This window comes from Trichoderma ghanense (assembly GCF_004382785.1).
Source record: "Trichoderma ghanense strain CCMA-1212 chromosome Unknown scaffold_3, whole genome shotgun sequence".
Lineage (NCBI taxonomy): Eukaryota > Fungi > Ascomycota > Sordariomycetes > Hypocreales > Hypocreaceae > Trichoderma > Trichoderma ghanense.
In genome coordinates this window covers 676,234-702,909 of record NW_027395666.1, presented here as the reverse complement: position 1 = coordinate 702,909, position 26,676 = coordinate 676,234, and the positions used below count along the sequence as shown (strand labels likewise).

The window sequence follows — 26,676 nt, the reverse complement described above, 5'->3', positions numbered from 1 at the left end:
TTCTCACAAGAAGCTAGTCATCTTCTTATGTGTCCTCTTCAAGCAGTTGACTCATTTAAACAGCCTTCACTCACTCTTTAATCTTGAAAACGAATTTGTGTTTTGTTCATTTTGCCGCATCTCGTCGGACGTCTTGTGGGTGCTTTCTTGAAAGCGTGGTCACATAATACATGGTCTTGTACACGCCATAAGATCACCAGCTCCAAATTTCCGTACCTGCATATCTCCCAAGTCCGGACACTGGATATCAAATTCGAGCAAACACACTCTTTTATTTATCCTGTCTCTTCGATTCGCCATCCCACTACATCAAGCAATGCCTTCTGTTCACTCAAAACTTAGGCCTTTGGCACTCATATTCGCCTTAATTTGGGGCCTATTATTCTGCTTAGCAGCTCCAGCAGCGGCATCATCATCACCACAGCATTCACCCCAAGCAGCCTCAGACGAGTCAGAACTGATCTGCCACACATCAAACCCAGAAGAGTGCTATCCCCGAGTATTCGTACCGACGCATGAGTTCCAGACAGTCCACGATGACCAGCAACTACCCAACGGCCTCCATGTCCGTCTGAACATCTGGACCGGACAAAAGGAGGCCAAGATCAACGTGCCCGATGAGGTCAACCCCGATCTGGGCGGCCTGCCCGTCGACCAAGCCGTGGTCCTCGTCGACCAGGAGCAGCCAGAAACCATCCAAATCCCCAAAGGCGCACCAAAATACGACAATGTCGGCAAGATCAAGGAACCCGCGCAAGAAGGAGACGCTCAGACGGAAGCCATCGCCTTTGCAGAGACGTTCAACATGCTCAAGACCGGCGAGTCGCCCAGCGACGAGGAATTTGACAACGGACTGGAAGGATTGGAGGAACTGTCTCACGACATCTACTACGGACTGAAAATCACGGAGGATGCGGACGTGGTCAAGGCGCTCTTCTGCTTGATGGGGGCTCGCGACGGCGACGTTTCGGAGGGAGCCACTCCGCGAGACCAGCAAGCGGCCGCCATTCTCGCCGGCGCCCTGTCCAACAATCCTTCGGCGCTCGCCGAAATAGCCAAGATCTGGCCTGAGCTCCTGGACTCATCGTGTCCTCGCGACGGTGCCCCGATCTCTGACCATTTCTACCAGGACACGGTGTCCGTTGCCGACTCTCCGGCAAAGGTCAAGGCCGCCGTCTCCGCCATCAACGGATTGATCAAGGACGACGACATTCGAAAGCGCTTTCTGGAAAACAGCGGCATGAAGCAGCTCCTCTCCGTCCTTTGCCAGGATAAGCCGGAGTGGGCCGGAGCGCAGCGCAAGGTGGCTCAGCTGGTTCTCGACACGTTCCTGGACGAGGACATGGGCGCCCAGCTTGGCCAGTGGCCCAAAGGCAAGGCATCGAACAATGGGGTGTGTGCGGCGCCGGAGACGGCGCTGGATGATGGATGCTGGGATTATCACGCGGACAGGATGGTGAAGCTGCATGGGACGCCGTGGAGCAAGGAGTTGAAGCAGAGGTTGGGTGATGCGCGTAAGGCGAACAGCAAGTCGCCAGATCACGGCGAGTTGTAGACGGCATGTTGTCATTGTATATATGTGTATGCGTATGCAGGAGATCTACCCGTATGTGGTAATTTGTAGATAAAAGATACCCGTTCATTTTCTCACGACCAAGAAATCCATGTATGCCATTTCGAGAAGCAATACTGAGCGAAACGTCAAGGCTTTCTATGCTTTTCGTTAAAGTTCTGTGTCTGCTCTTACGGTGGCCATCATCAACCCACCTTTTCGCTCTGCCCCTCCAAAACTCGATTCCAACTTCGACTTTTCAACCACCTGCTGTCAATTCATCTAACACAGCCTCACAAACTTTTACAACGCTGATCAGTCCGCGTAAATGCCTCCACAGATCAAGTCCAAGTAAACCCATCATGTCCTCCTCTTCACCCATCGAGATCCGCAGCCACCCCTCCAAAGGCCGCGCCCTTCACGCAACCAAACCCTTCCCCCCGGGCGCCGTCATCCTCCCCTTCACCCCTCTCCTCCTCCTGCCCACCGTCTCCTCCCTCACGAGCGTCTGCTCGCACTGCCTCCGCCCCGGCAACCCGCGCCTCTGCTCGCGCTGCCACGCGGCCGCGTACTGCGACTCAGCGTGCCAGGCGGCGGCGTGGAAGACGCTGCATTCGCGCGAGTGCAAGGCCCTGACCAAGACGCTCGCGGACGAGCGGCGGCGGAGGATGCTGCCGACGCCGACGAGGGCGTTGATCCAGGCTCTGCTGTGGAGGGAGATTGCGGACGGGCTGGCGGATCTGGAGGGCCACGTGCTGGAAAAGAAGGCGGAGGGGGATGAATGGAAGGATGTTGAGATGATGGCCATGGCGGCGTGTGCGTTTTCGGGCAAGGGGACGGGGGAGCAGGATGTGCGGAGGGCGGCTGAGATGCTGTGCAAGGTTGGTTTGCTTTACATCAGAGGCTGATAGCGGTTCTGCTGGGTGTGATGAAATGCTGACTGGCAGCGTGTGATAGATTCAGAACAACTCGTTCCAGAGGTTTGATCCCGATTTGGGTGTTGTCGGACTGTTTCTCGAGCCGACTCTAGCCATGGCAAATCATTCTTGCATCCCGAATGCCGCAGTCCAATTCATCGGGCGAAATGCCCTCCTCGTCGCCGAAAACCCTATCCGGGCCGGCGATGAGATTGAAATCGCTTATACGTGTACGTGTCACTTTTGCTATCAGCTTGACTGAAACGCTGCCTATTTACACGGAATGCGTCGTCTTCTAGTTGTCACGGATCCTCTGCCCAAACGAAGAGAAGCATTGGCTCATTATAAGTTTACGTGTCAATGTCTTCGTTGCCGGGATAATCTCAACGTCTATCAAGTCGCAGCCATCTCCCCCTGCGTCAACCTCAACAGCCAGAGTCTCGTACCGGATGTATCAAGGTTCCGCAAGCATCCTGCAACCAGCAGCACCACCAAGCAAGCCATTATCAATCGATACAATGACTCGGCTGACCACATATCGAACGCGTGGGCCGCGATCGAGTCGCCATCTGAGCGGCGCAAGCTATTGAAGAGCGAGTACAGCAAGAGGAAGGCTCTAGCGGAAGAGGAGCTGTGGGCCGTCACGCCGCTTCCCGACATCCTCTTCAGGATATCCATGCTGTACAGCGAGGAGGAAGACTACGCCTTTGCCCTGGCTGTGGCCTGTCTGGTCGCGACGGCTTGCGATCCGTATCAGTATCCTTCGCCTTACCATCCTATTCGACTCGTGGGCTTGTTCATGGTAGCGAACCTGGTTTCCCAAACCGCTGCGGCAACGGCTTCCCAGACAAGCTCGGCTGTGCCCGTTTTCACAAAGGGGACGTTGGAGCAGGAGCTTGAGGAGAAGCTGCGAGAAATTGATCAGGTGTCACTCTGCCAGATGCTGCTCATCATGGTTCTCCGATATTCACCAGACAGAAATGGTGCAGAGATAGGCCTGGCTGTCAAGGCCCGGGAGCTTTTGGATGACATTGAGAAGCTGGCGGGCAGAGAGAAGGAGATGTCTCTGATTGACGAATGGCGACGGGATCCCAGCAGCGAAAAGTCTCAGGCCTTCTTTGAGTTTGCTGTTGTGAAGCAAGTGGATGCCTTGGCCATCCTAGGGAAGGAAGTCCTGAAACGGGATTTCGAGTCTTGAACCAATCCACGTTCGGCGACCATATTGCATCCGTGGCGGAAGGCGAGGGAGTCTGTATCAGATTGCTCCTGGAGCGCTGCAGAGGCTCACTCAGATAGCTGGTAATGGATCTTTCTCATCGAGACAACAGGGTTTCAGGCCTTCGCCCGTCTGCCACGCCTTGCAGTGCTCTTATTTGCTGATGCCGCCGTGGTACGCCGTTTGACGGGAGTTTCTACCAGAGCCATACTCCCAGGCGATGATTGCTGTTGTTCGCTAGTGCCAACATACCCAGCGGTACCAAGGGCAGGATAATCTGATGAGATGGCCACTCGTTTTGGGGGCGTCGAATTGACAAGATGACTGTCCTCTCTTGTCATCGGCGGCCTCTTCTGGCGCGTGGTCGATCCGTAGTGAGACTGACTGCCTTCAGCCGCCGAAACGCTGTCGTATTCTGCAGAGAAAGGGCGAATATCCTTTCGACTGGGATTCGGCGTGCTGCTGCTGGCCACCCGGGCTTCCAGCCGCTGTATCCGGGTCCGAAAGAGGTCAAACTCCATCTGCAGCGACTCTACCTGGCTGGCCCTGTTTCCAATCTTGGAGATGTTGCTGGCCAGGATATCCAGCTGATGCGACGATATAGAAGGATCTTCATCCACCGAAGGATGGCGCATATCCCGTTGCTGCGCAAGTTCAGACCGCAGCTGCGTAATCTCTCGCCTCAAGGAAGCCACCTCCGAAGCATACATCTTAGACGTCGCTACGCCCTCCTGCGCAGCCTGCTTCGCTTCGTCCGCGTCCTTTTCCAGGCGGGCATTCGCCCTCTTCACCTCCGCAACCTCCTTTTGCGCGGCTGATAGTTCGTTGCGGAGATGGTTCGTCTCCGTCTGCGACTTCTTGATGATTTGCCGGAGCTCCGTGACCACCCTGTCCGTCGTCTGGAGCTGCTGATCCAGACGAGCCACCACGGCGTCACCGTCGCTACTCCATTTCGCATCACTCATCTGCGTTTTGAGGGACTTGATGTCTGCTTGCTGCCCCTCTCCTTCGCGGCGAACGTTTGCGACGGATTCGCTGAGTTGCCGCATCTGCTTCTCGAAGCGGGCTACTGTGCTGTCGAACGCGGACATGACTTGGAACCCGGCTGCGCCGATGCGCTGGATTTCATCTTGCTGGGCTTCGAGATCTGCTTGGATCTGAATGATGTCGAAGCTGGCTCGGCTCGGAGGCATCTCATCGTTGTGAGGAGGAGGAGGAGGAGGAGGAGCCTTGCCGTTCAGTGGTGAAGGTTTGGGTTGAGTTGCGGCTGGTTGGCGCCTGAGCTGGAGGATGCGCTGGATCTTGGGTTCGGCTTTGCGACGGAGGTCTGTGGCTGGCTTGAGGATGATGGAGGTGATGCGGAAGATGATTTGGCCACTACATTATCTTAGCCGTGAGGGAATCGGGGGATGGGTTTGAGAGTGAGCCCGCTTGCCTGGTGAAGATGTGGTTTGAAGGACTTGTCAGGCACTTTTGGCCAAAGTTTGTGTGGCATGCTGAGCATTCGGCATCTCGAAGCTCACTATTCCCGGAGGCGCGTCATTATTAGCGATGCATTTTACAAAGCAGTATGATGCAACTAGACTGGCGGAGGATGCTTCGTACCAGCCCTCGACCAAGGTGCCCGCATCACCGGTTCGAACAGCGCCTGTGGCAGCAATCTTGTCTGCCTCGGCCTTGTCCTCGACGTACGCCACTGGGGTAATGTACTTTTTGCCAATCTGGGTCCAGAGATTGACGAGGGTGCCCAGAGTTGAGTCGCATTTGGCGCATCTCACGGCGACCAGGTCCATTGCTGGGAAGTTTTGAGTGAGACGGGAGGTGAAGAAGGGAGGCTGGCTTTATGTTTACGGGATATGATGCATTGATTGTAGAGTTCAACTCAGTTCAATAATACGAGAACTGAAGAGGAGGTCAGTGCTCTTATGACATGAGAAAGATGAGACTGCCGCGGTTCACTTGAGAGAGATTTCAGATGAGAGAGAGAGGCTGAATGAGGGATGGATGAATGAATGAATGCATGAACGAATGTTCACCTAAGAAGCCAGATTCGGTCTGGGGTCGCGTTAAGGAACCGCGAGGCTGCAGCGAATCGATCCCGGGCGCCGCATTCGGCCTGTGATTGGCCCAAGCAGAAAATGTTCCTGGGGCTGCGATAAGATAAGGCTGCCATTTCTCGAGAAATTCATACCTTGAGCGTCAGCCTAGCCAAGAAAAAAACACATCATCTTCCCAACATCAGCTTCTTTCGACGCCCAGCAACGTGGATCGTGAGTCGTCTCGGATGGCGCTGGCCGGTGAATCTCAGCATTAGACTTCATCGTTTTACCTTTGCCCTTTTTGGGCGCTTTCTTTTCTGCTTTCTTCCTAGCGAGGCCGAGTCTCGGTTCTCACTTTGTGTTTCGGCCACCTTTGTTTCTTCTCAGCTATTCCAAGCCCAAGCAGCCTCTTCACCTTTGACTTTGACAGATACGGCGGTGCTCATCCATTGTGGGTATAACCTCTATCTTTAGAGTTGATCAGTCCCCCGAGACCTTTTCTGCCTCCGTCGCTAAGGACTCAGAATAACGTTCGACCATGGCCGACGCCACCAGCGAGGACGCAGGTATAAATACCGTCGACGCAGCCTCCCTCAACCAGAGCGAGGGCAGCCTCAAGAGATGCAGCCCCCATGATACAGACGACAAGATGGACAGCCAGGCAGAAGAATGGCAGACCGTCACCCACGCGAGGAAGAAGCCCAAGAAGATGCCTCGCCCGGGCAAGGGAGGCTACCCGGCCCTCAACTTCTCCTCCAGCGCGCGGCTGCAGTCCATGCTCAACCTCAACGGCCTGCGCGACATCGTCACCTACATCTTTGCCGACGGCACCGCCCCGCACTGGATCTCCGTCATGCACCGGCCGCAGTTCAGGAAGATTGTGGCCATCATGGTGCCCGGACTGGAGGAGGCGCTCTTCAAGGAGGGCGTCGACTATGCCATGTTTAACGAGCTGAGAGATGCGTACGTGGATGGCGATGAGAACGGAAGCGCCTTTTCAGCTCGCTCCCCGGACGATTACTATCCTCGAAAGCTGGACAAGGAGACTCTGCCGGAGCCGTTGAAGCCGTTTGCCGACATGTTTCCCCACCTGTGGCCCGTCAAGACGCCCGGCGACGAAAAGCACGGAAAGCTCAACTCCCCGCTGGCCACGTTCCTCACCGCGCCGCCCCCTAAGGAGAAAACGTCACAGAAGGGAGGCGTGAAGCCCGCGAGGGAGCCTCAGGGATGGAAGAATGAGCGGACGCGCATCACCGAGTTTCTGGCCTCTGCCGAGGAGCTGACGGAGAACGGCTACCTCATCCACCCGGCTCTTCTTCCCGAAGGACAGCGGCGAGACGAGTTTGTGGCCCCGGAGGGATGGGTCATCACCAGAGTGGGCAAGCTCGAGGACGGCAATGTCCCCGAGGCCGAAGTCGAACAGGGCAGCATCACGGCTGGCCGAGAGATCCTAGCGCTGGATTGCGAAATGTGCATGACCGGCGAAAGCGAGTTCTCTCTGACCCGCATCAGCCTAGTCGACTGGGACGGAAATGTTGTGCTGGACGAAATGGTGAAACCCGACAAGCCCATCATCGACTACGTTACGCGGTTTTCCGGCATCACAGAAGAGATGTTGGCACCCGTGACGACCACCCTCCGCGACATACAGCAGAAGCTGCTCGAGATCCTTCATCCCCGCACCATCCTCGTCGGCCACTCCCTGGAATCCGACACCAAGGCCATCCAGCTCGCCCACCCCTTCATCGTCGACACCTCCATCATATACCCCCATCCCCGCGGAGCCCCGCTCAAGTCGTCCCTGAAATGGCTCGCCCAAAAGTATCTCTCCCGCGAGATTCAGAAAGGCGGCGCCCTGGGCCACAACAGTATCGAGGACGCCAAGACCTGCCTCGACCTGGTCAAGCAAAAGTGCGAAAAGGGCAAGCTATGGGGCGCGTCAGACTCTCAAGGAGAGAATCTGTTCCGCAGGCTGGCCCGCGCCGGCACGGCGTACAAGGCGCAAGGAGGGGACGCCGCCCTCGGCGGCATCGAGGTCGGCAAGACGAGCGCCGCCGTCGACTGGGGCGACCCGTCCAAGGGTCTCGGCGCGGGAGCCACGCACCAGCTGGGCTGCAAGTCCGACGAGGAGGTGACGAGCAACGTCATCCGCGCCGTGCTCGGTGACGAGGACGGCTCCGTCATCAAGGCCGGCGGCGTGGACTTTGTCTGGGGCCGCATGCGCGAGCTGGAAGCCCTTCAGGGATGGTGGAACAAGAACATGCCCGACCTGGACGCGGACGCCCTGCAAGACGCCAACTCGGCCGACTCGTCGCCGTCGTCTTCTCCCCTGGAGCAGGCGCTCGCCCGCCTGACGGAGCGCCTCGTCCGCATCCACGCCGCCCTCCCGCCGTGCACGGCCTTTATCGTCTACAGCGGCTCCGGCGACCCGCGCCGCATGGCCCAGCTGCAGCAGATGCACGCCCAGTGGCGCAGGGAGTACAACACCCCCGGCAAGAAGTGGGACGAGCTGAGCGTCAAGTGGACCGACGTGGAGGAGCAGGCGCTCAAGAGGGCCGTGCAGAAGGCGAGGGCGGGAGTTGGTTTCCTGGGCGTGAAATAGAAAAGAGGGCACACATCACTTGGGTTTCGATGCGCGTGATCTGAGATGCGCACCCGACGGATCTTCTTTTTGTCTCTTTGGTTCTACTATATAAGGATTGTGTGGACTGCGGACACTGATATAATGGGAATTCCGGCCTGGAAAAGACGAGATCTTCTTGGCTGGTTTGATGCCATTGGTACTTACATTCATGGTTTCTCATGATTTCTTTTTCGGCCTTTGTATATACTAGCTACGCTTTGTCTTGATGTAGCTGCTATACCCCATGATGGCAATTTCTTTCCTGATTCGCAATACCCTTTCCTATCGCGTATTTCTTCAAGCGTAATGGCAAATCCAGTAGGTCGTGGTATTTCAAAAGGGAAAAGCGTCAACTGGCTCATTTACAGCCCTCTCCAACAAACACAATCATTCCATGTTAACACAAACCGAGACAAGGTCAATCATATATAAGTGTTGGATAAAAAAACGGGACCCCGCTTGATGTCTCAACGAGGTTTATTATCCTTATAGGGGATCCTGTGTAAAATCCTGTTCAACAATAAGTCTGGCCGGATTACATCTCCCACTATGGCTTACAAGTAGGTAGGCGTCGGTAGTTATATAGCCCCCAAAACTTCATCCCCTCACAGGGCCAGTTCAGATTCTCGAGTGATGTTCATGAATTTCTTCTCCTTCTACACACATACAAAACACATCAACACATGCCCAACATCCCAAAAGCCCATCCCTCATCCGAAGACAATAAGCCCTTAACCCCCCTCTCCGTGCAGCACTTTGTGAATATGAGGAGGGTCGGAAATGATCAAAACGCCAGTTACCGTAAAGCCTCCCCTTGTCCCCCTGGATCAGATCCTGGAAATAAAAAGCGGGAATTTTTATGTATCAACCTTGAAACCCTTGACAAAGAAAATTGAGGAAAGAAAGAAAAAAAAAAAAAACATCAGTCCCGTCACCCTCTTTCCCACTATACATTCGTGTTTCTCGCTGGGACATGTCCATGTGACTCTATACAGATGGGAAAAAAGGCCGGATCGGATTAGATTAGTAGGAGAGTGATAGAAAGGGGGAAATCAACCAAGAAGAAATGGCCAAAGAACAAGTCGAAGAGACCAAAAGAGTGGCCAAAAATGCCAAGGCTTGCTGAAGCGGAATGAATCTCAATTTCGTGCTGGTCATGACATTGGACGAATAGATCAAAGTTTCCCCTTTTTCGCGTCTTCTCATCTTCTTGCCATAGGCCTTGACTTGGTTGAGGAGTCTGCCTGCAACGGCTCGGCCAAAATCAGATGTCTTTCGCGGAATGGGCATCATCCACGACAGAGGCGGCAGTGCTCAGCATGTCATCATCCACAGGGTGAGGGTCAATGCGGCTGATGCTGTGGTGAGAAACAGTTCCGAATCCGGCAGGATCATCCTGCGTTGCCGAGTCTATGCTTCTGAGATCCGGAAAGTCGAGCGACGACTTCGACGACGGCCGTTGGTCTGACCGTCTGTCGGAGCCTCTCCGCTCAAATGGGAGGCGAGGCAGCAGTGATACACCGCCCTGCTGTAGAGTCGACTCGGTTTGCGCCGTCTGCTGGGATGCTCGGCTTTCAGGACGCCGCGTCTGGGAATCTATCCGGACAAGAGGCGTGATCTGGGTGTTGCGATCCAGCACGGCCGAGTGTCTCTTGGAGCTCTTTCGTGGGATGACGGGCGCATCATGATCAGCGTCTGACATATCCTCCTCGCTGACACCTTCGCTATCCACCCCATCATGCGAGCCGTCTGCCTTCTTTGAGCTCAGAGCGACGGCAGACTGAGACATCCGCCCGCGAGGGAGCCGGTCCGTGACGGGGCTATCAGGCTCACCGTTGTCAGACTCCGACTGCGGGTCGCCGTTGTTGTCAAGCAGCTCGCCTTCCCGACGCTTTGGTCTCCTGATCTGAGGCTCATCGTCATCATCGGAATCGATGGGTCCGTTTCGAATAACTCCCATGGCGACGGGGATGCCCTCCGGCGGCGTCTCGTCTCCGAAGCCTCCGTTTCGAACCATGTTCGGCGGCATCCTAGCGCTTCTGACGACTTCGAAGCCTTTGCCCTTCTCCTTGGTTTTACCGCCAAATAGCAGGCTGCGAAACCATCCAGCAGCGGTCGCGGCCGGCCCGGTGGGATCTGCAGGGCCAGTTCCGAGCTTCCTGCCAGGGCCTTCCGAGTTCAGCGCTGGGCCCCGGACGCCATAGTAAAAGTCGACCTCGCGGGTTGAATAGTCAGGTCGATTCGCTGGGAAGCTGATGGAAAGGTTGTTGCCGCCATGGCCCGGCGCTGGGGTAGCTCCTCGTGAAATCTCGGCGCCAGAGTCGGGAGCTTCAGGGGCAAGCCCTCCGGCCTGAGCGACAGGCTCGATAGTGAGTGAGTCACGCCGGCTGTCCAGCTGTCCCAAATCGCCAGTCATCTCACGACGCCGCCGTGGAGGGCGATAATATGGGTCAGCGGCTTCTACCACAACACCGGGCGGACCCTGGCGAGCGGCAGAGGGCGATGCGAGGAACGAAAATGTGCTGGCTTCGCCCGGCGTTCCCGGGACGTATGAACTCGCGGTGTCGACATTCCGTTGTGCGGCTGAATACATGCTATCCAGAGCTGAGCTGCTCCGATGTCGATGGTGGGCCATGACACCGCTAAGACTAGCCACGGAGCCGCTGCGGACTCTGCCACTCGGCATCACAAAGCCAGACTTGCCGCTGTCCTCGGCATCCAGCATGGCCGCGGTAGACAGCTGGCTGGCTCGAGACGGTCCCTGGCGGTGGTTGACTCTCCTGGAGAGCTGCCTCATGCCGAAGATCTTGGACAGACCACCACGGGTCAAACCGGTGACATCGTCTCCACCGGCACCGAACAATCTCGCAATGACTTCGATAATGGTCTGCACAGCGCCGAGGAAGAAGCCCAGGGCGAGCACGCAAGCATGGAGCAGCAGGATGGCATAGCCAATCCAGCCCTTGGGACCTTCAGTAACGCCCAAGCTAGGCACAAAGGTGACCATGAGGATGATGATGATCAATCGCAGGCCTGCAAACAGGCTGTGGTAGATGTTCATCGAGGTGGCTCTTTGATATGGTCGAAAGGCGTAAATCATGATAATCTGAATGACCTCGCATATGGCCAGTAGTACAACCTGAGCAACGCCGCTCGGCTGCACGGCACCAATAGCAACGCCTCTGATGACGTTGAGCAGGATCGGGATAAGAGCAAACGCAGCAACCTCGTCGGCGTACGTGTTGTACAAAGGTCCGTAGCGCAGAACCGTGGGCAGGTCATCAAACAAGACCGACTTTGGGCGCGTGATGATGATGAGCCACAGCAGATAGGCCGCAAAGCCAATGACTATGGCCAGTGTCAGCGCGGCCAAGGCAACGGTCCAGCCCGGCGACTGGTCGGAGACGACGAATTGGAAGCACGACAGAGCCACGATGGGAATCAGCATGAAATTGAAGACGATGCGCACCACGTTGCCAATGACAAACGGGATATTCTTTGCCCGCAGATCCTCCTCGGCGGTCCTCCTGATCTTGCGGAAGATCCATTGAAGGGCAAAGCCAAGCTGGATGAGGACAATGACGGAGGCAATCATGACGCAGAGCCACACCATCATCCCCGGCCACACGTCTTCGGCCTCGGACATGCCAATGAGCTGAGCCATCTTCTGCAGCCCGAAGACGGTGCCCGCCTTGGTCACGTAGATGCCGTCCTCCACATTCTGCCAGGGATCGGCATGGGCGACGAAGCTCTCGTTGAACATGAGCGATGACCACCCAACCTGGCTCACTACGGGCTGGAAGAAGCCGGGGTAATCGAGAGTCAGGGCGCCCGTCAGAACGATGAATTGAATGTACTGCAGACAGTCGCTAAAACCAGGCGTGACAAGTCGCAGCAGGTCGGCATCTCGGCCGTAGTTGGCTGTCCAATGGAACACGTTGGTGGTGCCCCAGGGGCTCCATATTCCAGCAAACGGAACTGCGAAGCCAGCAAACAGCAGGACCAGAAGGGGCATGAACTTGAGCACCCAGGAGATGCTTCCCAGGTCAGGAGTGATGGTGGCGGAGACACAGCCAATGTTGGTGGCTGCCTGATCGCCATTGATGACGAGAAAGGTGACGGCGAATGAGCTAAACGCGTATGAGGAGAAGAAGTCGTGACTTAAATTTACCGACGGGAGTCCATAGGGGAGGTCACTGTACGATGAAACTCGTATTAGTCAACTAGGTTTGCGGTGGTGTCAAGATGAGATATAAAAACAGCTCTGGCGAGATCGAGACGGCCCAAAGTCCAGATGTATGCAGCAAGTACAAGCAAGAGCCCAGGTGGCGGCGGGGGTTGAAAGAGAGGGGTGATGGCGATGACATGACATGACGATGAGACGACGGTCGACTTACACGTTGCCAAAGGTGGGCGCCAAGGGACAAGTCCCATTGACGAGGCTCTCCGTGCAGAAATTGGAGCGGTCGTTCCACGGCTCGTACGTCAAGACGTTGACTCTCCGGACCAGCGTGGTGGCAAGAGTATCGATGTAGGGCGTCTGCTCGATCTTGCCGTTGGTGTCGTCGGGATTCGTCCAGTATGGGTCGTTCGGAGGCGGGAGCGGGCTCAGGTTCTGCGAGCCCGTGACGTTCCCCCATACAATGACCTGCAGGTTGTTGTTGGGCGTCTTCGTGTCGAAGACGGCGTCGACGTACAGCGGCTCCCACTGCAGCAGCGGCGGCTTGTGCAGGCGGTACGAGTCGGGGAGGCAGTTGTCGAACTCGATCTGGACGGCGGCGGCTGGTGTCGCGACGAGGACGAGGGCCAGCAGGATGAGGATGAGCCACGTCGGCCTCGCGGCCCATGCGAAGATGCGGCCGCGATCGCTGAATCTGGTGCTGCTTGCGCTGTCGTTGTTGCTGCTCGGATTGCCGCACCTGGTCGTTCGCGCCCGGATGACGCAGCCTTGTTGGGCGCTCCCCTCCACGGATTGCTGCACCGCGAGCGCCGAATAAGAGCCCACGGCTACCTGCGTCGAGGCTGAAATATGACGGCTTTTGGCTGAGGCCATGGGCAGTGTGCGCGACTCATGCCGGCCGCGGAAAAAGGCGTCGTGGTGGCTGCTTCGGGCGCTGTCGCAACTACGGCGACCAGATGGATGATGCATCGTGGGCATCGAGAGCCAGGGGGCCATCTCTGCAGGCTGTCATTCAGACGTCGCGCATCTTCAGCGGCACGGCAAGCAGACGCAGGGGGAAAAAACAATTGGGGGGGAAGAGGCGATTTGAAAGGGCTGTGCGAGCGATTGCAAGGGCGAAGCAGAAGAGACAAACGAGGGACTGGAGGTTAGAAACCGTGAGGCGTTGCAGAAGGGATTCGATTGCGAAGAGGAAGAGAAAGGGCAGAGGAAGAAAAAACGGACTTGGATGCTGGACGGCGCAGACGATGGCCAAAGCTGGGGTGGAGCGGCAAGAGTGGCAGTGTCTGAGCTGCTCTGGTCGGGGCCTGTCTGGGAGCCTTTCCGGGGCTCTCTGGCCGCTGGAGCTGGCGAGGTGGTGCAAGTACAGGGCACAGGCACAGGCGCGGGTGTCGCCTGGAGAGATGCTGGCCTGCATCGCTAGAAGGTGGATGGAACATGAACCTAGAAGCTACTGGAGCTCAGGTCTGGGTACTTTGCCTTCCATGCCCGTAGTAGAAGGATCCCGACCTGATCCGCTTCAACAGCCCTGCAGCAAGACCCGAGCTATCGTCCAAGTTGTCTCATACTCTATTGACAACTGACTCAGCGGTTCATGAAACCCTTGACTGTTTCGGTACATGGGGTACTTGACGGCAACTTGAAGCTATTCATGGTCTCCCGCGTCACCAAGCAAACACGAGGTTACATCCCAGCATCTCGTACGAGTAGCGGTACAGAAACGTCAACACGCATCTCCCAAAAGAGGCGCCCGCCGGCCGGAGCAAACAAGTGGCAGTGCACCTGTTGTGGCGCCCACGGCCTGAAACGACCCGTTCCATGTCCCCAGTGAACGAGCTCCCGCTTGTACCGGTACGAGGGACGGTGTACGAAGTACTTCAATCTGCATCTTGTACCAGTTGACTTCATCATGCATCCAGTCTTCACGACGGCTTCACGAGGCCGAGACACTCTGCTGTTCCAATGATGAAGGTGCTCTGTATGTCTTTTTTTCTATATAGTAACCTTACCAATCATGGACCGGGCATAAATACTAGTTACAGCTCCTGCTTACGGCTCAGCTCTCACTGTCCTCCTCCTCCTCCTCTGTTCGTATACATGCGTCCAATTCAGGCCATCTGCACACATCACCTACACGTCAATTTAGAAGCAATAGTTAAAAACATTCAAAGGATATCGGAGATACTGGAGAGCCAGGTTGGTGTGTTAGCTTACCACTTCCAAGGAAATCCCATCATGCAAGAAACAATCCAACCCTACTGCAGACCGGGAAACGCTTATTCAAGGTAAAGATACGAAGTGCTGGCAGCTCTCAAGTTACAAGCACTCGGGCATTAAACACCTCTTGGTGCTAGAGCCACGATCCTTCTTCCCCCCCTCTCTCGCTTCTGTCTCTTTGTCTGTTTCTTCCATTCTCCCACTCATAGTTCACCACATCATATCGCACAGCAACACAGCTCACACATCCCCAAACTCTCAACTCCCAGCCCAATCCATCAACAACCACAGCTTTTTCCCACCCACCTCAATCCTTATAACCGCCCCTTCAGCAGACAACTCATCAAGCTCATGTCCAAATACGAAGTTTCCCAGCCTCAAAGCCCCAGCGCCGGGGTCCCCATCCCGCCTAGTCGACTTTCATCCTAGGGTCAACGTCAAGTCTCCAGCTCATTGTGCCTATTTATAAAAACCCAGTCAGTCCCAAGCAAGGACGCGCCGGGGTGGCTTGTCAAGTCTCTCCCCCCTTTTGGCGCCTATGATTGGACATTTTTGCGCGCGTAATCATCTTTGTATGCGTATCCGCTGGCTTCTGTGCGTTTGGACATGTATTGTATTGCCTGTGCTCAGTCTTCGTCAGATCTGATCAGATCCCGATAACGTTCTGCTCCAGCACCTTTTCCATTTAGGTAAAATGTCTACAGCTCGAGTGCTTCAACTCCCGGCGCATACTTCGTCAAGATGCATCCTCAAGCCCCCCATACACCACATCAACAAACATCAACAAAGAAGAGAAGCGCAATCCGCGTATACGAGCCAAACGCACTCGCCTACACTCGCTTCTCCGTAGCACTCCATGTAACCGTACATGTCATGCACCATGCACCCAAGCACTGACCCTCGCAAGAGATCGTCCTCTAGATGCCATCGAATCTTGGAAGCCTCGTACTGCACCGCAGTACTCCGTTTATACGAAGCCAATAAGCATTAAGCACCGGACGGGCGGAGAGGAAGACTTGATCGAGACATAAACTGCGAAATCATGCTACCTATCGTGGGTTCGACGTGAAGTTGATTTGTTTTGCTTGTTATCATTCCTACCTACCTAGTCATGCTGAGAACTAGTGGTGCGAATGCTCCATACTTCGTACTCCGTACTGCAGGAGATTTCGGGGACACAAGGCCTCCCCCCTGTAAGCTCTCAGCAGGCTGCATTGCCGGTCCGGCAGCGCCGCTTAGACTCCGGCCTATATCCACTTCCCTCCATATGATAGAATGCCAAATCATCCATGACGTCTACACCATGAAATGCTTCCGCGCTTCTCTTGGACCAAACATTTCCCGGATCTGCCGGCCATGCCTTTCGCTCAGCCTGCACTGTTAGCGGTAAGTAAGAGACGAGATTGGCATAACGTATCAACCACCACCGCCAAAGTGTATACTAGTATCCGATGGGCCCTCTAGCTTTGCTCTAGAAGCATCAATCAATTAGACATGTGATTCTGACTAGATGGTACGATAAGCCGTTCCTTACATCAAGTTCTGATCGGCATGGCCAGCCTTTCCGCATCAGCGTAGATCTACATCGAACGTCTTCAACCTTGGCAATCGGTGCCTGCAACGTCAAATTGCAAAATGCAAACTCCCTTGCCTTTGGCTGCCGAGCGTAGCGTGTATTCCACGTCAACGTTCTGATCCTGAGCTTGCTTCCACACTTCCACTGCATGCTGAAGACCCTGTTCCACCTTGTCAGCTTCCTGCATAGTCTTGAACTCAATTCCCTGGCCCCAATGGCCGGGCACGGCATCGTATCCCGCCAATCGGGTTCGTCTGGCCAGTGACTTGACCTTCCGCAGGGAAGCTCTCAGAGAGGTCGAAGCATTCTGTACCGTCAACTGGGGAGGAATCGCCTCCAAGGGAAGTCGGCGAGTAGAGAGTCGCCTCGCAATGCCGTGCCTCGCTCCTGAGCGTCGCCGCTTGATAAGGTAGAGTCTCGGATCCTCCGTACCGTCAATCACCTTACCGGGTGGTGCAGTATCCTGCTGCGTATCACGAAAAATGTCAGGCGTTGAAGTTTGTAAGACACTGTGGCCGGCACTCAAGCCATACTGAGCGGTATCAGGCATTGGTGAAGTGACACCGGAGGATAGACTTTCCATCAAGCTTGTTTGCACAATCTGAGACTGTGGGCCTGGGACCTGCAAAAAAGGACGCAGCTGCGAAACATGTTGTCGGGTAACCGGCCGCGAAGCTAGTTCAGAGACCTGCATCATAGTTCGGTTCGCAACGTCTCTCTGGCGATTCCCCTGTACGCTTAGGGCGTGTGGTTGAGAACGAGTCTCTTCGATATTCGAATTGGCGTCAGCCCGCGAGCCCACTCGCTGACCAGGCCGTTCATGTGCCACTCGCCGCTGAATGCGGTTCTGCCCGGGTAAACGAAATGGTATCACTCTGCCATCCTCTGGGGCCGTGAGCCGCGGTCGTGAATGCGCAGGTGCATGATTGCCGGTTGGGCTATCTCTTTGGGAAGTTCTCATGGGAGGCCTGAGTGGAGAGTTCAGAGATCTTCCGCTTCGCAGATTACCAGTCGAAGGGGGCGTTGGCCAATCCGTAGGAATCCTTGCCCGGGGAGGGGAAATCACTTCCATGGGTCCAGGCTCAAACGAACGGTGAATAAGACCGGGGGACGGCTGTTGAAACCTGGGTGCTCCGTGATTCGGATCCGATATTTCAGAGCCAGCACTCATCGTCTCGGATTCAGAATCTGCTTGGTTGTTCAGTGCATTCAGCATGGACTCAGTCAATGGTTGTAAAGGCATACGGCCAGAGATACTTTCAATCGATTTGGACGAATGCTGAGTTTTCCTGGTTGCTGTATCATCAGTCGCAATCTGGAAGGTGCCGTTCTTGCGCGAAAGGAGATATCTTTCAATATCCTCCGACGCACACTTTTTGGGAATGCGCGAGCTGACATCGGCTCGTTGAGCAGGAACGGGTGTAGCAGTCATGAGGGAGAGGGGCACTTGTATATCAAGGCTGTTGGCGATGCCGTCTTCATCAGTAGAGTTGCTGTTGGTACGAGCCATGTTTACAGTCCTTGATGTCCTCATTCCCGTCACTGACTTTGCATCTTGCGCACAAGATTCCGGTAGTAAAGGAGAAGAGGCGGTTCCTTGGTCAGTTGTTTGGCCTTTGTTGGCTGTCTCATGGTGCGCAGTCGACTGCTCCGTGGTATGTAAGAGATGACTGCTCGGAGGACTGTCTGGAGCTTGGGTATCTGAGTTCTGATCAGTTGCCATGCACGGCTGCCTACGGTCCTTCTCAAGCTGAAACATACCTCTTGCGGATGCCCAGGTCGCTCTTCGATGGCCCACGGCTTTCTGGGTCGAAAATGGATCCTCAATGGACATCTGAGGGTATATCTCCTGGCATAACCCCTCAAAACAGGCAATGATGTTATTCTCATTTGCAAACAGAACATCATCCTTCAGCGGCGTCACATTCGCATCGTAGCTGTAAGGGGTGCACTGGATATTGAGCTGCATGAAAGGAGTGGGTATGCTGGCAAGCGATTCTTTAGGGCCGGCAACTCGGCTCAGGGCTGCCTTGAGAATGCTTGTTAACTTTTTACCAAGCCCGCGGCTAGATGAGATTGGCCTCGAATCAACAGATAGGTAAAGCCCCTTCCCTTTGATCGCTTGGATGTCGAATTTGGTGTTTGGCATGAGAGCTTCCAATATGAACTCTTCTGATGTCCGTTGGTTGCGTTGCGTGAACGCAGCCTCATCACATCCTGAATTGCGAGACACGTTAACGCAATTGTTGACCAAGGCAGCGCCAAACATCTGGAGGGCGGCCTCTTTGACTCCTTTTCCGCAAGTGGGAGCGTATGACCAGCAACTTGTAGCTTCGCCGAGTACCTTGAACGAGAGTCTGATGTCAGGTCGGGCAAATGCGTATCCTTTCAGGAGATCCTTTGTAGACTGAATGTATTTTGCACTGTTCTTCAGCGAATATTGCTTTCTTGGGGGCATGTTCTCGAAAAGCTTGGTGACCTGTACGGTTGTGCCGACGGGTGCTGATACTGGCTGCTTGTTGTCAACGCCTCCAACGGTAGCCTTGAGTTGCAAGCGGGATGCCACAACATCATTCATCGTACGAGTGGTGACGATGACGGAGCCGAGAGTGTTCACAGCCGCAAGGGCTTCGCCGCGAAAGCCCAGTGTCTCCCTGACCACCGCTCCAAGCTCTTCAAAGAACCTCAGCTTGCTGGTGTGAGCACGCCGGCCAAGAGAGCCGAAGTCGTCAACGTCAATTCCGCGGCCATCATCCCGAACCCGTATGGTGTCGAGATAGTTGGGCGAAATCGAGATCTCAACAAAGCTGGCTCCGGCGTCAAGGGCATTATCAAGAAGCTCCTTGACAACGTCGCAGGGGGTGTTGATAATGACTGAGGAGCCGAGAAGGCGCACGGTGGACTGAGGGAGAGCTGATATTTGCATTATGAAGATGAGCTAAGGCAGCATACTTGAGTTGGCAGATATGGCCAAGGTGAGATAATGAGATTGAAATAGCAAATAATGGTACTATCTCTGTAAATCTCAGGATATTGCGGTAGAGGATGAAGAGTTGAAGCCATCGCCGAAGCCATCGCAGGACCTCCATCGTGGCCACTCCTTCCATTGCTTGACCATCTGTCTCCTGCCCAGCATGTACATACGGTTTGAGCAATGTCCCTTCCGAAGATGACTTGCGTCTCATCGGAAGTTACAAGCAACGGAAGCTGAGACATCCTGCCACCTCCTGTCAAGTCCAAGCTCCAAGTCGGCAGGAAGTCGTCGGTACGAATGCAGCTCGTACACGCAGCACGTGGAAAGAGGGTCCCCCAAAAGACCCGCACGATACCGTAAGTCTTTGTAGCTGCTTCGTAATTGCGCCATCTCCAAGCGACCTCCTCCCGAGGTCACCATTTAGATGGTGTCACCTGCCGACCAGTTCCTGCAGCAGAAAAATGACGTTGTCCGGCGCCCACTTGCAGCTCCAGCCACAAACCGTCCAGTAAGGTTGCATGTACACCGTACCAGTAACTTTCTTCAAACTCAACCCCCGCTGCTGCCGCCATTCCGCTTCCGCCTTGTGCCTGTCGCTGCTGCCCCGCCGCAAGCATCAGAAGATCAGTCAGCTTTGTCCGCAGAGGTCCCTTGAAGCTTTCGTCGCATGTCAGTCTCGTCGTCTCGTCTCTCGATCTCGACATCAATTTCTCTTCATTTTCGGCATACGCACTCTTGGATAAATTATCGGACTTGAGGTATCTCTTGAGCATCTATTTTTCTCTTCCCATAATACAGTCATACCAGAAAAAGTCATGTCTTCCCTCAAGGGCCCGGCTCCTCAGCACCACGACGGCTCCAGCCTCCGCATCGGCATCGTCCACGCCCGCTGGAACTCAACCATCATCGACCCTCTCGTCGCCGGCGCAAAGGCCAAGCTGCTCGAGGCCGGCGTCAAGGACTCCAACATTGTCATCCAGTCCTGCCCCGGCTCCTGGGAGCTCCCCATTGCTGTTCAGCGGTAAGAGCTAAACCCCTCCTCCCGTCCGTTATCACCCCGTCTTCCTCCTGCTGCTCCTCCTCCTCCCATCTCGACAACCGTTTGCTGATGATGTCTCCCCAATTCCTCTCGGAAAAGGCTCTTCTCCGCCTCGCAAATCCAATCCAATGCCTCCGGCGCCCCCTCAGCCACCGACCTCCTCGGCGCCTCAACCAGCGACCTAACCGCCCTCTCCGCCGGCGCGAACTCCAGCGGCCCCTTTGACGCCATCATCGCCGTCGGCGTCCTCATCAAGGGCGAGACCATGCACTTTGAGTACATTGCCGACGCCGTCTCCCAGGGCCTCATGCGCGTCCAGCTCGACATTGGCATCCCCGTCATCTTCGGCGTCCTGACGGTGCTCGACGACGAGCAGGCCAAGTCCCGCGCGGGCATCAGCACCAGCGCCGCCGGCAAGGGCCACAACCACGGCGAGGACTGGGGCCTGGCGGCTGTGGAGATGGGCGTCAAGAAGAATGAGTGGGCGACGGGCAAGATCCAGGGCTAAGACGAGCTACTAGAGATGCATAGCGTAACAGCGAAAGAAAGTAAAATGTGAAGAAGAAGACATGATCAAGAGTGCCAATCGAGAGAAACGGCCACTGCAAAGAAAGATGTTTGCCGAGATAATAGCAAGTTTTGAATAAGCGATCGGCAGGCAATTGGCAATAATAGAGCCAATTCCGGCCCCATGGACTCAAACACACAATCACCTGGCTCATGAGTTCCATACCTCATCAACTCTACCCTGAGCGCTGCAGAAATACAAGAGATATTGCCCGTTTTTGAATAAGTCAACGGGCTTGATTACACGACGTCCGTCCTCAGCTTCCCTCAATCTTCCTCTAATACACCTTGATTGTAAACGACTATAAGACATTGTTTTCCTCACGCTCACAAAGAAAGACAGTAGAAAAGACGCTCGAGAAAAAGAGAGCCACTGCAGATAAATTATTCAATTACGGCGTAGAGCCATCTCTATCATGCGTGACGCGACTTGTCCAGACAAATGATCCAACCATTTGACGCCTCAGCGGACGTCCCCAAACAACAAAAACATCTAACCTCAAAAAATGATTATTTTTTCTTCTTTTCAATCACGTTGCGCTGCATCATATCACGGACCATGACCATGATACTTCTGGGGCGTAGTAGCGTCAGGGGAGGTCCAAGTTTGAAGAACACGAAAACATCCAGAACCAATCGTCGACCTCGCGCTCGGCCCCCCCTGACTCGACGACAAGGGGCGAAACACAGGCACGCGGACAGACGCACACCACACTCGCACTTGCACTCGCACAAGTGTAGGCTCGTAACACGGACAGCCGCACGCCAAACTCATCCATACGCATCAGCTCTTCGGTTGCAGGATAAGACAAAGGAGAGGGGGTGAAGAGACACGCCATGGTCAGTAGGTGACATCATCTGCTCAGATGACCGAGCTCAGATTCTTCTTGCTTCTCCAGAGAGACCTCTTCTTCTCTCTCTTATTCTTCATCGCCTCCCAACCCTCTTCATCGTCATCATCATCGGAAGCCGATTTGCTCACAATCCTCATCGACGTCTTGTTCTTGTCAGTGAAAGCAGAGAGAGCTCCGGAGAACGACCGCGACTGCATGTGGCCAAGAGGGGCATGGTTGATAGCCTGGGAGACGGGCCTGTAGCGGTTAGGCAGGCCAATGTTGCTTCGCTCCGAAGGTGCAATCGACGGGGTATAACCATGAATGGATGAGCGAATAGACCCCGCATATCCGGGATGAGCCATCGGCGCCGAGCTGGGCTGCACCATGCTCATCGTTCGCATGCTGCCGTAGTCACCACGGCGCGGCTCCAGACTTTGCTCGCCAACGACCGAGTTGCGGGACGAGAGATCAACCATTGACTGGTTGCCCATCAGGCCGCCAAAGGGTTGCTGAAATGTCGGCTGCTGCTGCGGTATGCCGCCGTTCTGGTTTGCAGCCATCAGTTGCATAAACTGCATCTGCATCTGCATAAACTGCGACATTTGCTGCGTCATCTGGAGCTGGGCTTGATCACCAGGAGTGAGCATCGGCGCCTGCATCGGCGCCTGCATCGGCGCCTGCATCATGCCGGGCATTCCACCTCCCATCTGAGCTTGGGGATACATCATGTTGGGGGGGATGCCGGCCACCATGGGGTCCATTCCAGGGGGAGTATTGTAGCCGCTGCCCATGAGCCTTGACGGATCAACACTGGGGCTTCCTCGTCGCATCGCCCTCTGTCGCTCCTCGCTGGCAATCACACCGACAAGGCCTCCAGGGGGCAGCGGCGACGGCGGCTTGGGGCCCATCCCCATATCGTTAAAAGATAGAGACTCCCTGAGTGCCGGCTGCGCAATGCTCGCTCCGATGAAGGGATCTTGAGGCAAGTTCCTGGCAAAGGCCGGAAGGGTAGAGTGGCGCCGGGAAGCAGCAGCGGATTCTCCCATGGCTGAAGACGGCCGTCCCGGCGCAAGCATCGCAGAGGCTCGGATATTGGGGTTTGATCCCATCATGCTGAGCCGAGTCGGGGGTCGGTTCTTATTGGGAAACCCATGTGCCTGCAAGATGGCGAGCGGGATCTCTTCATCGTCGTCGGCCTCATCGGACCCGCCAGATGCGCCGGGCACGGCATTTGCGGTCGCGGGTAGGGGCGGTGGCGCTGCTGCCGGGTCAAGCGAAGAGGCCCTGACATGGCCAAGCTGCGGTGCGCTCAACGACACAGGAATGCCCAGTCCATTTGTCGGGTTGGTTTCGCCCGTAACCTTCATCATCTGCTGGCGGTACACAGCCATGTGAGCCTCCTGCTTCCGTCTCTGCTTCGCCTGCTGCTTGGACTTTTCAGCCTCGTCCTCGTCGTCGTCGTAATTGATATCGTCGTCGTCGTCGTCTTTCGACGTGCTGTTTGTCCTATCATGGCGAATCTTATCTTCGCGATACTTTTCAAACTCGGCCGGAGTCATGACCTTGTTCCGAGGCGCGCCGTCCTGCGTGGGCATATATCGACTGTTCGACTGTTGGTACCGAGGCCCGCCGTCTCCGTTCCTGGCATTGTTGGGGTTGGAGGCTGGCTTAGGCTGCCGGGGAGCCGCCGTGAAACTATCCTCCTCCCGCCGGTAGCGACCCTGCTGCGGGTTGTCCTCGAACTCGTCATCCTCGGCAGAAAGGAGCTGAATAGCAGTGTAAGTTTCGGCCAGGAGCTGCGCGTCCTCGTCATCTGGTGACTCGTCCGGACTCGATGGTGTCTGATGAGCTGGCGGCTGCTCGGCCGGAGGCGATGACCTAGCAGGTGTTTGGCGAGGCGGCGATTGATACCGAGGGGATGAATGGCTCGGAACGCGCGGGGGGCTGTCATAAGTCGGCGAACTCTTGTCCGACGAATAATCATCCACGACAACCTTGGACTGCGATGAGTTCCACGAGCCGAGCAACGGCTCTGCTTGCGTTGTTGTGTCCGGGCTGTGCGGGATCGGTTGCTGGGCCTGGGGGTTGCCTGTGAGGAGCCGGGGCGAGGCCAAGTCGTCGTTCTTGAGCGTCGCCATGCTTGCCCGCTTCTCGAAAGCTGATCCTGGAAACATTGATCCAAAGTCACTACCTACGTCCAGAACATCGGGTCTACGGGGGGCTGGCTTGCGGGTAATGGTTGGGGCGGATGGAACGGTTGGGACGGTTGGGACGGTTGGGGCCTGCGTGTATGTAGTCGTACCTCTAGATCCATTTCGTCCCGGTTCAACCATGATGGGAGGTGGCCGCAAGTCCGGCAAGGGAGGCTCCTCCGGCGGTGGGGGAATGGTGTATTTCTTCTGTCCACCAAACGAGAAAGTACGGCCAGCCTTGTCTAGGAACTTGGATCCGATGGACTTGTTGGAGCTTCCACGGCCGTGCATGTCTGAGGAGGAGCTCTTGGGTGGCCGGCCGTCATCGTAGAACAAGTTGCCGCCGCTGAAGTCGGCTGACGACGGAGCCGTGGATGCATTACTGTGGCGTGAAGAGGTGTCGGTCGACGTGGTGTGTGTCGTGTTGGACAAGCCGCTTCCACTTAATGATGCAGTTAGCACGCCGAAGGCGAAAGAGTCGGGAGTTTCCCACAGTCAGACACCTCGAACATGAACCGAACAAGACCGCAAACAACTCTCTCCATTGCCCAGTTCCTTCTCAACCACCACAAGATAGGGAGGAATAAACAAGCAGGCTGGAAGGATCGAGACTCACCGGTTAGACTTCATATCAGAAAAAATGTTGTCGTCAGCCTGGAGATCAGGCTTCGAGAGCAGAGGTCCCGAGGCTCTTGCCATCTTGGCCCCTCCGTCAAACGACTTGACGCCCGAATAATCGTGTCGTTCCAAAACCCTGAACGAGGATTGTCCAGCTGGCGCTACCTCGGCATTTTCGATGTCGTCTGCGGTGCTTTTCCGCCGGGCAAAGGCAACTGAGAATCTAGGCATGAAGACCGCGAGAGAGGAAGCTTCTAGAGCAAATTTTGGCAGCACCTCCTATCCTGCAGCTCGACGGTGATTTTTTCCGACGGTGCCCAGTAATTTTCCGGTCGCTGAGGGGTGGCAACGGGTCAGCAGGCTTAGAACCCTGGCGATACGAGGTCCGGTGATGAATGGACGGATGCGACGAATAACGGATCGTCTGAGTGGCTGTCAGCTGTAATCGCGTCAAACTTGTTGGGCGACACAGAGCTCGGCGGATGGCTGCATAGAGAGATATTCAACATTAGCAAATGCCCGCCCAACGCATGTTGTTTTCTGTTTTCGTCTCCCGTATTTGTCAGTGAGGTCGAGTCGCGAGTGTGCCAAGGCCGCAGTGAATCGACTTTGACTTGCTTTGGGGAGGAAAAGTTGGAAATGGCTCCTCCTTGTTGGTAAGCCGGGCTGGCCGTGGGCAGGTATTTCTGGGTGAGACACGACCAGGTGGTTGGCCGGGAGCGTCCGGCATGCGCAAGGCTAGCAAAGAAAAGCGCGAGACTCACATTAATCTCGGGATTGACAGCGCAATAATGTAAGTGCGCAGGGCTCCGAGTTCGTGATTCCGGGAGCGAGCCCAGGAAATGATGCAAAAAGCAGTGAATAGGAGGCGCAGCAAAGAAATTAAAGAGATAACCCAAAGAAAGATACGACGTGAGAGGGCCAAAGGTCGGCGGCAAACAAGCAACGATGGAATCGACAAATGCAGAATAATAAGATACAGGGAAGCCGGTGAAGAAGTCGATGGAAAGCGGCGGTGGTTTGATGCCAAACAAACAGTAAACAGAGGCCGAGAGACGGAGCGAGGAGCAAAAGGTATGCCGATCCGATGGAGAAAAGCCCAGAAAAAAATAGAAGTCGAACACGAACGAGCGAGGCAGCCGAGGCAGCTATCAACGAGGGGCGGAAATGAGCCAAACGGAGGTGTTCTTGGGCTTATGCGAGACAATGCAATACAAATCCAGGCTGTCGCTGAGGAGGACGCACCCAGACCCTCGAATTCAACGTTGGTGGGCAATGAAGAGAGCGGCAGGAACAAGACAGCGGACGACAAGAAGGGGTTGAGAGAAGAAGAGAAAAGGGATGCAAACTTCAGGAGAGCGACGGACGGCCAGGCGTTAAGATGCGTGCGTGCCGGCTATTGACTGGCTAGTTCGTCCATCCATCCCATCCCCATTCACCCACCATCCATCAGACTCGGGCCCCTGTCGGCCGGCAGAGCCTGAGCTGCGTCTGTTAGGCCGATCTCGTAAGCCATGGGTGCGAAGAGGCCAGGCCAACAAGAGACGGAGCTCAGTGCTCAGGTAGCCCGCCCCTATCCCTGCCTCGCTGCTGTCCCCTTCTGGCTCCCCTGTCTGCACACGGAGGATCCAGGCGCCTCTTCTCGCTAGCCATTGCGGTGGAGGATATGAAAGACTGGATGCGAATCAGGTGGTGTGGTTGGGTTCCGGCTGCGACAGGTGTGGTGAGAAATTGCCCGGGGGTTCAGACCGCAGTGGAACGAAGACCGAGCATTGACGACCGCGCGAACACATACACGGAGAGACAGCAGAGAACAACAATGACACAGACATGACCCCAAGTACCGGCGCCGGCTCGTATGCATCTGCTCTGCAGTTCCATCATCCTGCTGCTGCTCCTGTCCTCGGCTCCCTTCAGATACGAGTGCCTACACCATCAGCCCGGGCGGCAACAGTGTGGAGGCTGGGGCTTAGTCCAGTTAGCGGGCGGTTATCACGAGTGGGGACGCGGAATGGCTGAGGTACGAGAGGTGTCCATTCTTCGTACGAGAAGTATCCATTCGGCTGGTATCCATCGCTTGGTAGCTGGTGTTTATTTGTGGTATTAAACTGTGCCAAGAGGGCCTTGGGT

The 26,676-nt window shown here is 55.5% G+C and overlaps 9 protein-coding genes across 9 annotated transcripts; 5 read left to right on the top strand and 4 right to left on the bottom strand.

Annotated features, from left to right (window-relative positions):
- Positions 1-316: 316 nt before the first annotated feature.
- On the top strand, positions 317-1,555 carry CCMA1212_003540 (Nucleotide exchange factor SIL1; the record flags this gene model as incomplete). Its single annotated transcript, XM_073700885.1, has 1 exon — positions 317-1,555. One exon carries the CDS (start codon positions 317-319, stop codon positions 1,553-1,555), a length of 1,239 nt encoding a protein of 412 aa, XP_073560223.1.
- Positions 1,556-1,560: 5 nt separating this feature from the next.
- Positions 1,561-3,667, top strand: CCMA1212_003539 (Histone-lysine N-methyltransferase ASHR1; the record flags this gene model as incomplete). Its single annotated transcript, XM_073700884.1, has 4 exons — positions 1,561-1,565; positions 1,893-2,433; positions 2,510-2,699; positions 2,769-3,667. 4 exons carry the CDS (start codon positions 1,561-1,563, stop codon positions 3,665-3,667), a joined length of 1,635 nt encoding a protein of 544 aa, XP_073560601.1.
- A 134-nt stretch (positions 3,668-3,801) lies between these two features.
- Positions 3,802-5,478, bottom strand: CCMA1212_003538 (uncharacterized protein; the record flags this gene model as incomplete). Its single annotated transcript, XM_073700883.1, has 2 exons — positions 3,802-5,062; positions 5,291-5,478. The coding sequence occupies 2 exons, from the start codon at positions 5,476-5,478 to the stop codon at positions 3,802-3,804; spliced, it is 1,449 nt and encodes a 482-aa protein (XP_073560584.1).
- Positions 5,479-6,262: 784 nt separating this feature from the next.
- On the top strand, positions 6,263-8,326 carry CCMA1212_003537 (uncharacterized protein; the record flags this gene model as incomplete). Its single annotated transcript, XM_073700882.1, has 1 exon — positions 6,263-8,326. One exon carries the CDS (start codon positions 6,263-6,265, stop codon positions 8,324-8,326), a length of 2,064 nt encoding a protein of 687 aa, XP_073560608.1.
- Positions 8,327-9,611: 1,285 nt separating this feature from the next.
- CCMA1212_003536 (uncharacterized protein) lies at positions 9,612-13,523 on the bottom strand (the record flags this gene model as incomplete). The annotated part of the gene is made up of 2 exons (XM_073700881.1): positions 9,612-12,543; positions 12,745-13,523. The coding sequence occupies 2 exons, from the start codon at positions 13,521-13,523 to the stop codon at positions 9,612-9,614; spliced, it is 3,711 nt and encodes a 1,236-aa protein (XP_073560609.1).
- A 2,816-nt stretch (positions 13,524-16,339) lies between these two features.
- On the bottom strand, positions 16,340-19,246 carry CCMA1212_003535 (PMS1-like protein; the record flags this gene model as incomplete). The annotated part of the gene is made up of 1 exon (XM_073700880.1): positions 16,340-19,246. The coding sequence occupies one exon, from the start codon at positions 19,244-19,246 to the stop codon at positions 16,340-16,342; it is 2,907 nt and encodes a 968-aa protein (XP_073560606.1).
- Positions 19,247-20,092: 846 nt separating this feature from the next.
- On the top strand, positions 20,093-20,841 carry CCMA1212_003534 (6,7-dimethyl-8-ribityllumazine synthase; the record flags this gene model as incomplete). Its single annotated transcript, XM_073700879.1, has 2 exons — positions 20,093-20,315; positions 20,433-20,841. The coding sequence occupies exons 1-2, from the start codon at positions 20,110-20,112 to the stop codon at positions 20,839-20,841; spliced, it is 615 nt and encodes a 204-aa protein (XP_073560607.1). The 5' UTR covers positions 20,093-20,109.
- Positions 20,842-21,762: 921 nt separating this feature from the next.
- CCMA1212_003533 (uncharacterized protein) lies at positions 21,763-24,777 on the bottom strand (the record flags this gene model as incomplete). The annotated part of the gene is made up of 2 exons (XM_073700878.1): positions 21,763-24,370; positions 24,545-24,777. The coding sequence occupies 2 exons, from the start codon at positions 24,775-24,777 to the stop codon at positions 21,763-21,765; spliced, it is 2,841 nt and encodes a 946-aa protein (XP_073560604.1).
- A 430-nt stretch (positions 24,778-25,207) lies between these two features.
- On the top strand, positions 25,208-26,322 carry CCMA1212_003532 (uncharacterized protein; the record flags this gene model as incomplete). Its single annotated transcript, XM_073700877.1, is given in 5 exon segments — positions 25,208-25,339; positions 25,529-25,620; positions 25,660-25,935; positions 25,958-26,100; positions 26,113-26,322. The coding sequence occupies 5 exon segments, from the start codon at positions 25,275-25,277 to the stop codon at positions 26,320-26,322; spliced, it is 786 nt and encodes a 261-aa protein (XP_073560605.1). The 5' UTR covers positions 25,208-25,274.
- Between the last annotated feature and the right edge of the window lie 354 nt (positions 26,323-26,676).